The 9939-nt window shown below is 43.7% G+C and overlaps 1 protein-coding gene across 1 annotated transcript in view; it reads left to right on the forward strand.

Annotated features, from left to right (window-relative positions):
* Kat60 (katanin p60) overlaps positions 1-9035 on the forward strand; it is a 157953-nt gene extending 148918 nt beyond the window's left edge. The window contains exon 10 of the mRNA XM_075697279.1: positions 7671-9035. Coding sequence (XP_075553394.1) covers positions 7671-7761 — 91 coding nt within the window. The 3' untranslated portion in view covers positions 7762-9035. The remainder of the gene's footprint in view (positions 1-7670) is intronic.
* The last annotated feature ends 904 nt before the right edge of the window (positions 9036-9939 follow it).

Genomic DNA, 9939 nt, shown 5'->3' on the forward strand with positions numbered 1-9939 from the left:
CTCTCATTTCAACAGAAGCCTGCTCCTCGCTCTTTTCTGGATGCTTCATTTCGTAATATAGCGGATTCTCATATGCGGCCGCTATTGGCCAATAGCTGACATTAATCAAGAAGGGCACTTGGATCAGTGCACTTCTTCCTGCTGTTACTATTTATATCTATTGACAAAGTTTATTTAATGGGCTGAAGTGAGTGAAAATCTGGTTTTGAATTTCCATAATACGTAATTACATACTTCCGAAAGAAGCTGACTATCATCTGCTGACGCTCGGCCATAGCTGCCCTTGTAGGAATTAAACTTTGGTCACCCTGCTTATCAGTGTAGCAGCCGTTGGATCCCACTAATTTCGACTAGCTGCTCAACTAGCTTCAAACTACGTGAAATTTAAGTTCAGACCACACGCGCGCTTGCCAGGTTACTCCTGACTGCTCCTAGTTGGATGCCTTGGCAGACTTGGTGATAGTGCTTATCAGTGCACAAGTTGGATGTGGCTACTATCCATCGATAAATGTGAAGGAGCAAGCTGGTTTGCATCACGTTACATGATCAGACTGGAGCATATGAGTGCGAGCACGCACTCAAGCCCTGACTTTCGCAAAGCAAACGCTGCGCATACGCACTACAGTTGCATGTAGCTGTGGTTTGCTATGTAGCGTAGATGCCGCAGCTGCCGTGTGGTGCTACGACGAGTGCACTGGCTAAGGGCACTGCGGCTCGATGAAGACAACTGTGTTTGGCTTATGTTTGGCACATTGTAGGCGCCAACATCTGAAGTAGTGGCGTCTACTTTAACATCCAAAATAAAACTTGAACTGTGCGCCACGGTGACATTCAGTAGGCAGAGTGTTGTGGGCACGCCCTATTTCTCTATAGCCTTTGCGGTGCAAGGCATTGAAGAAGGAGCAGAAGCACCGCGAAGGGCATGTTTGATTGCGAAAATCTCTGCTTCTGCTGACACATTGAAATACTTTTTTGCAGCAATGTATTTCTGAAATTGCCTATCTTAACTTCATATTGTAAGATTTGGAGTTGGGCTTGTAGGACGATCGGAGGAACTTGGGGGGACAGGACTAGGCGAGCAGGACTTATTTACAGTATTTACATTTTAAACATGGGATACATTTACACAGTCTAGCGTGACTCCCAACTGGAGCATGCAAGAGGAGCATACAGCACACAGCTTGCGAGCACACAGCTCACGAGTACATTCACAAGCACATTGCCGAGCACAGACGAGCACGAGCACACCTAGCAGCCGACAACAGCCGCTTATAAGCACTTCATGTTCCCTAGATCTCTAGGTGAGGCAAAACATTCGACGCCATCGCAGCCGGCCCCCTTTTGAGGGAAGGGGAGAGGGCTCACACACACACATACGCACTTTCACTGCCCCCCTCCGAGGGCAGATGACCTTCGCAGCACTCGGAGCTGACCTTCGCAACGTGGCCGTCATGGTGTCCATGGTCCTGTGTCTCCATAGCCAGGTCGTCACGCCCGACCCCAGCCGGCGCCTCTAAATTCCACCGCTGCCTTTCTCCTGCAGTCACCACGTGTGTCAGTAGACTGTGATGAATCCTGGGGCCCCCGTACCGCAAAGCACCCTTTTGTCAGGGAAGCTCTTCTTGCAATTCTCCGAACGAGGCGCCTGGTGGATTGACGCTGCCGTAGTCCGCAGTTCTCTGAAGTAAGTTCATGGTTGGTTAGCGCTGTCCTCGCTGGTTCTCCGAATGGTGCCACCACCCCAGTCAGTCGGAGCATGTGCAGCGGGCTGAAATAGCTTTGCAGAGCAGGGAACTTCTTGTTGGGCAAGTTGGTATCTATTTGTTATAACTATTTTAAGACACCACATAACACGCAGCACACAAGGGAAGACAACAAGGAGGTGCTTTGTCCCATTGTCTCCTCTTGTGTGCTGTTTGTTATTTGGTGCCTTAAAATAGTTATCTGAGAGCCACATGTGCAGTGCTGCCATCAATAATCCGATAGAGAAACTGTTACAATTATTATACATTTATCCTAGATTGGGCATTAATGTGATGTGATAGCCATTTCGCTGTATGGATGTGCCATACACTTGATGCAGGCGCACTATGAACGGTGTTGAGCATGCTGAGAAGTACAACCTATGCAAGCACAGTCGAACACTTTCCTAGACAAAAAAATATTAGTGCAAGGAATTTTTACCTCAAGCACCTCTTCTTTTTATAATAGCCTGCAGGGGCAAAAAGAAAGATCTAAAGTTTTTGCATAAGAGCGGCTGTTTTCTCTTCATTCTTCCATAGTAATCCAGGATACAAAAAAGTATAATATTTTGCCACACACAAAGTTGCATTCAGTAGAGTGAAATCATGTTGACTTGCAGTGCTTGCACATTAGTTGGTGCACAAAGAGTAGCCTGATTGTGTAATTGAGAGGGAGTAAAATGCTGCACGCACATGCCAACTTCACTGCTTTAGTCTTCATGTAATGAACATTTGTCATGTAAGGCATAGTTTCATAATACATGAGGAAGCAACTGCAATCCCATTATTATTTTCACAAGCACTAGTCTGTGACATGCTCAGTGTCTGTGCCAAGTTAGATCACAAATTGTTCTGAAACTTCCCAGTATGTGGGACTATTTAGCCATTTTGCAATTACAGGGGCTGTCAACCAGAGCATCTGTGCATAATGTGACCAGATTCCTCAAACGCCAAAGCGCGACAGAGGAGGAGGAGGGGGGTATGTCGGAGATAGAAACAAGATTCTGCATTATCCCAAGTTTTGTTTGTGTGAATGGGAACTCTTTTCGAAGCTATTTGGCAAATTTTCACTTACATTGTGGCATTATTCCACGTGCTTCCAACACCTCGTGTGACGAGCAAGACTGCACTTCGGCTTCTACCGCTTGTTAGCCAGCACATCGAGAAGTATATTGTAGCACTGTTGCAAGTGGTAGTGCATTCTAGCAGGGGCGAATTCTTAACAGTTCAGAAGGATTGCCCCCCATTGTGTCTGCCATATGGCAGCAATGTTGCATAAGAGCTCTGCCTGTTGTACTGAAGGCTAGTCAGAATGCTGCCTGCGCATGCCTATTTTTGAAAGGTAGGCTTTTTCTTAAAAATAGCTTACTTTTTAATAAAGAGATGTTAAAAACTGCATTATGTGTAACAAAAGGAAAGTCTTGTTAAAGCCTCCTTACCAACTTAGTGCTGCATTCACGAGGACTTGGAGACAATTTTTATCACTTGCACAACACAATACCATGGACATATATTGACTTGGCTGCCACAAGTATGTTAAAGTTTAAATTCTGGGGTTTTATGCTCCACAACCACAACCTGATTATGAGGCACGCCATAATGGGGCTCCAGATTTTGTCTGATATGTGGCGCGTTGAATCTTTGGCCCACGCCGACCGCTGGTCGTGTGATGTCTCCGCAGTGGGTTCAGTATTTGTTGGCGAAAAGTCGTGCAGTAGTAGTAGTGTGGCATGTAGGCTTTTAGTCTCGGTGAACTTTGTGTGACCCGTATTTCTGAAGAATTCAATGGTGCTGACGATCGAAATATTGAAGTGGCGTAGTGCCTGGGCAATGCAATTTGTGAACCGGCGCTGTGCAGCAGCGTCATCACGTCGCACATGCACCCTAATATTTACTTGACGGGCGTTGTAGGCATTGTACGTGTTCTTCGCCACGACTTACGTTATGTAAGTAATATAATGCTTAAGGTGGTTGCTCACAACTGTTCACGCATCTTTGAAATGGGGCAGCACATGTTTTCTATAAAATATAAAGACGCCAAATAAATGGACACACAAAAGAGAAGAGAACGGGACAGTACTCTTGTGTGTGTCCGTTTATTTGGCATCTTTATATTTTATAATGAACAGCTACCAACTAGCCCAACAAGAAGCGCATGTTTTGAATCGTGTTCAGCGCTGGTGCACCATCCGTGACTTCATGTTATTTACATTTATTGTGGGCTTTACGAAAATTATTGCGTAATGCTGTGAATTTAACGGAGCTTTAGTGATATCACATGGTCTACCAGAATTCCACGAACTAAAATGCAGAGTATATGTTTAATATTATTCGTACTAGGGGCACGATAAACACGGTGAGGTGGAGCTTAATACTGTGGCGTTATGTTCAGCTGCATCTCTGCCCGTTTTTCGCACTCTTAGTTTTAGCAATGGGACGCAAGGTTCTGTGTAAAGTTGGGACGAATGAATGTGTATATGTGCGTCTGCAATAACTTCACCGCAAGACTTTTGTGTAATGCAATGAAGCAAACCGTGTATTGCGGTGACGGGATGTATGGCAGCCCTAGTTCCAGCTTTGATGTCCCTGTTACCCTGAAGATACTGCCCCGCCCGCTTTACTATAATCTCAAGTGCTCTTGAACACTCTATTTGCCGGTATTTTTATTTTCACATGTGGAATGGTCCCACGGCAATACATATATGTAGTGAGGTGAAGCTTATTAAAGTTACCAAATGCCTTGACAGTGTCAGACCCAACAGTTTTAGAATTGCATGGCCAATACAACAGCCCAGACCTTTATTTCAACAATTTTGTTAGGACTGTCAAACTAATCTTACAGCACAGAAAAACAATGTAAACACCTAAAGAGTTGATTAGCAAGTAATACTGGAAAGCACAAGTCTAGTGACCAGAGTGTGGTGATAGATAGAACCTTTATTGCACTGGAAAAGATTTGAAGGAGGGATGGTCAGAGCCTCAGTCCAGGGCCCCCACTGGCCTCTGCCGCCTGCCTGACCTGGCTAATTAAGGACTTTTGTCCTGCCAGGTTGGAGTGGGCGAGCTGTGCCTCCCACTGCTCCATTGTGTTACTGGTATGTGGCCTATGAGTGTGCTTAGTGCACTCTCAGGTTATATGTATTAGGGTAGGTATGCCACCGCACCAAGGACAGTCAATCGACACTCAACTGACACGCCTTAAGTGCTTAAAAATTTCTAGCGTATTGGTGCAGGTTGATCAGACTTCCTGCAATGTTGGTTGCTTTACAATGAAAATAATAGTGTTGGATAACAGGATGCCAGCGACTCGTGTGGTTATGCAAACGACATGGGCCCCAGAAACAGCGAAACAGGGTTCTTGTTTACGCATGCTGCTTGCGTCCACTATTCTAAAGCTCTCTAATGTCAGCAGTATGAAGAGAGGCTGTAAAAATAGGGCTTTGAACTTCACAACTCCAATTTTGTTTCTTCTATACTCATACAACCTGAACACTACGCTGTCGTGAGAGAATCTGCCTAGCTCATTGCCACATTTTGCGACAAAAGCAGTGATCACTCAGTTAGACTTGCCTGTCCTAATATTACTCCAAGAATAACAGTTCATTTTAAGTACGAAGCATGTCATGCCCAACTAGAAAATTAACCACGCAATAAGCTACTAGAAGTAGCTAAAATATCAGCAGTCTTCTGAAGTCAGCTTGATTTGCAGCTCTTAAAATTGGTTATTATTGAATTACGGGAAGGAAAGAACAGCTTAAGTAAATGTATGTCTGATCAGAAAGTTGTGGTGGTGTGCTGCAGGCTAAAGCAGTGAAAGGAAGCCGTTTTGGCATTGGTCTACCTCTGTCCCAAAACCAGGCACCACAGCAGAGGCGACTTCACTTGGCTTTGTCTTCAAATTCGCTTTCCCCTGCACAGAATACTCAGTAGAGGTGAGCTCAATGCACATCACCCACATTGGGGATGCAAAGACGCAAGGCCAAGAGGGTGCTATCTTGACAAAGCAGACACCACAGACCTCAAATTAACAAATGACACCAACTATCCCAACTGCCACGCCTTCCATTAAAACTAGCTTGGGCAACTGGGGCCTTCATCCAGAGCGTCAGTGCGACTCTGCCCCAAGAGGCAGCGACCATTATCTGTTATAACACTTGATGTAGGGGTGAAAATATGCCACATTCACAAAATCAGGGTTTCAGGCTGGGACCATTTCCGTCATGCACTTGAGTCTGCAGAATGTGAAGGTGTTGAAGAATCGCTAGCAACATGCATCCTTTACAAACTGCAAAAAGCGACATGCAAACTAGAGCTTACTGGGGCAACATCCAGCCCTGACTAGAACCTGCTGCAACTTTGGGGTGAGCAAGCCAAGCTGCATACTGCATACTTAAATTGCGGCTGCATGCAACAAAACCTGATCAATGTTCTGCACAACACTGAACAAGCAAGATGTCATAGTAAGAAACTTGCCAGACTAGTGGATAGACCCCTGTGTGTCATTTGAACATATAGGTCTCAGTAAGATGACACATTGTCGGCTATAACAGGATGAACCACATACTGCAATACTATTGAAAACACGCTGCTCGATCTTCAATGCACATCTGAGTAATTTGAGGAACAAGCTGCAGATGATTTCCCCTGACCACCTCTCAGTGACTGACCGTCATCAGAGTTGTACGCACCTAATGACCACTTGCCAAGGAAGGAATGGAAAGCCTCTTTATGATGGCAGAACCTGTTGTTGCTCTCGAACATGTCAACACTTAAAGCGCACGTGGCAAATATGTAGTGATTTTGCAGATGTTGAGGAATCTTGCCGAAACGAGGAAGCAAGCACTATTGCTTGTAATCAATGAAATCTGGGATATTGCAATTCCCCACAGAGTGGAAACACTTGGGTCATGATCCCACTACCGAAACCAGGCAAGAAACCCGACACCATAGCCAACCTTTGATCCGTTTCACTCACATTGATAGTGTCCAAATTGACTGAAGGAATATGCCTCGTGAGGCTGAACCACCATATGAGAAATACAAGACTATTTCCACCTGTGCCAGACTGGTTTATGGCCTAAGGTTGACAGGTGCGACAATAGCCTCTTTCTGCATCAAAGCATCGCCAATACCAGCCGCTTTGGAGGAAAGATATATGGATTCTAATTCACAGTGGAACCAAGAATGTTGAGCACAGTCTGCAACGAGGAGGTACTGGTGGCCTTTTGTGAAGCCTGCCCAGACATTAGGGTTGCCAGTGTTGCCAAAGTCTCTTATGCAACCAAATGTTTGAAATATGGAGTTACAGTAAACAGCCAAAGACTTTTACCTACTGCACAGGTGGAACAGGTAAAACCAGGACCAGCACACTTGGTTGCAGGAGTGATTCGCTGATGAGGAAAAAAGTGACTTAACAGTTGGTGATAAGTTATGCCAAATGCAAGTATGTGCAGTATATATATGTACTGTTAGGCCGAAACAGATGAATTTTCTCCAAAGCAATATCAAAAGCTCTTATTTTTTTTTTCAGGATGCCACTCGTGCTTTAGGCAAGTGTGGACAGGGTTATATAAAGCTGCATAGGCAAAATGATACTAGATACAGCTGTTAAGTGTAATATTTTTTCTGGGTTAAATTATTGCTCGTTGAACTCATTAGAGATCGATGACTGTTGCACCAAAGTAGTGGACCACTACCAGAACAAAGGGATGTAGTGTGCCCATCTCAATTCTTGTGCTTATGCCAGTCTTCTTTTTTTACAGCAATAGCTGTTATGGGCTAACTCCCCTGGTTGTTCTGATGTCTACTGGTGTTGTCACTGGAATTCCCAAATTTCTTGCTAGGAATATTGCAAATAAAGTTGTCATTGTGCTGCGAGGATTCAAACATACAATCAAAAGATTGGCATTCTACAATTCTATATTTCAGCCACTCTGCTGAAGGTACAGTCGTGGTGAATACTGATCCTGGAGAGCGCAATCAAGCCAACAGGCGCTATGATTGGCTAACACCTGCTTAATGTCTGCGTACTATATATAGAGCTGGCGTCCACGCCTTCAAGTTCTGACACATCACCTTCCCACTTGTGAAGGCAGTCCTAATTTTTCTTTTTTCTTCTTACATGTAATGACGGTGATTGGGTGCATCTGCTTCATTAATATTCTTCTAGTGCTTGGCTTCTCAGATTTACTGGATGGGGCTGTTAGTGTCTCATTTTCCTCAAGCACAGCGCGAGACCTAGCAATGGGTAGCTTAAATATAGATTTGAGAAAACCAAAACAAATTCAGCAGTAAGAAGCTAAAGGGTTGTTTTGGTGGAGACCAGTGGCCAAGTCCAGATATGAAAGAGGAGGAAGAAAAGTCGAGTCTTTCCTTTTCAACGCTGGGAGGCACAACTCCCACAAATAAATGACTCGTACTTATTTTACTTCTCTAAAGAAGATTAGAGACTTCCATTGGCAAGTGTTCACTTCAACAAACGCTGCATGAAGTAAGCTTCCTGCGCATATTTCACTAGCTACTGCACAATTGTTTCACATTATGAGCGAAACTGCAATTTTCTTTATGCCACAACTTGCCCAATTTTGTGTTTTGCTGTAGGATGTTAGCTGTGCTATTAAGGCACTTAAATACTCGTGAATAGAAGTAGAGAAAAAAAAAAGAAAGCAGTGGCTTTTTGTGCATAGACTATGCATACACCTGGTGCTCTCATGGTCATTTTTTCCCTATCTGCTTAACCATTCTAAACAAGAAAAGATTATACGCAATTATTGTGCAAAGTCAGACCATAACTAAACCGGAGGTATGCTTAGTAAGCAAAGTGTATTTATTTGGTGACATTTTCTGTGGCCTTGCTATTGGGCTTTCTTTCCTTCCTTTTCAGCTGTACAGGTTCATTAATAAGTGACGAGACAGTTTGACAATTTAAATAATTGAAAGACTTAGCAAAACCCTTTTTGGATTGTTTTTTCTTGGTTTCAGACTCTGCACACTGCATTTTACGGTGTTTTTCATGTTTCTTGCTTTTTTTTTGTAGGACATGTTAATTTTTTTATACCATGTCAGGTACATGGCGCCATAGAGTTCTTGGATGGAGTTTTCATTCTTTACAATATGATGTCGTTTTTTTCTGTCCAAGGCCGTTTTACATTTGAGTGTGATTGTAGCATTTTGCTAAGTTTCGCCTCTGTCACCCAAGCTTGAAACCTTGTCACCCACTGCTGGTGGCATGACACGCGACATTTCTTTTTTTTTTTTTCAATAAAACGAAGTCTGTCACTTATCCTGTGCACTGGTTGTCTTTGTCTTTTTGAATTACAATTTGTTGCCTATATTTGCTCTGTTGCATTTCCGATTAGGAATGGCTATCATAGTTGGCATCATTTAACCATATTGCATACAATGTGGATGATATGTACTTGAAATACATGGCCACCATAAATATAAGTTAATAATTCAAGAATAGTGCCTTTGCATGGTGGTGCAGCCATCAATTGGGGCAATAAGGTACCAGCGGTGCAGGTAGCACTGCTTGTGCAGAATATAGTTCAACTCTACTTCTTTCAAACATCGTTTTTATCTGCATTTGTATAGCTCCAGTTCCTGTGAACAACACACATCTGGTGGAAGAGTGGCTTGCAGTTGGGGCCAATGAATAGCCAATATTCTGCCCATTTTCATGTTATTAGCATATTAATAAAGGCAGTCATTTTTATAGTAGCCTGTTTGTCCAATGTAGAAGCCATTGTGGGGTGTCAGGATCTCGTACACATCTTCAGCTTTGCAGGGGACACAGCATCTGGCACATAGATTGTCACAGGCCATGTCTTCGGGGCAAGTTGAGTTTACTCACTTGCAAAGGGAGAACCAAGCTTGTTGAAATTGAAGTAAACCGCCTGTACATTCAGTGGCCTTCTCATTTTGTGTGACATATGTGGTTATAGCAACCCTTGCTTTATGCACTTCTTGTCCGGCAGCAGTCTTCTGCTTTTGAAACACTCCGGATAGCTTTCAGCAAGCTGGACGGGAATAACACTGAAAAACCAGCAGATGTTAATTGTCGAACTTATGCGAAGCTTTATACAGTATGATGAGGGCGTAAATAAATGAATGTCTTCCTCAGGGCCTTGTAGCACATGTCACGAGTTTGGAGCAACATGATGTATAGCACTTTTTTGATCGCATGCTATAGGTTCGG

Source organism: Dermacentor variabilis, chromosome 6, assembly GCF_050947875.1.
Source record: "Dermacentor variabilis isolate Ectoservices chromosome 6, ASM5094787v1, whole genome shotgun sequence".
In the NCBI taxonomy this organism is placed as follows: Eukaryota; Metazoa; Arthropoda; class Arachnida; order Ixodida; family Ixodidae; genus Dermacentor; species Dermacentor variabilis.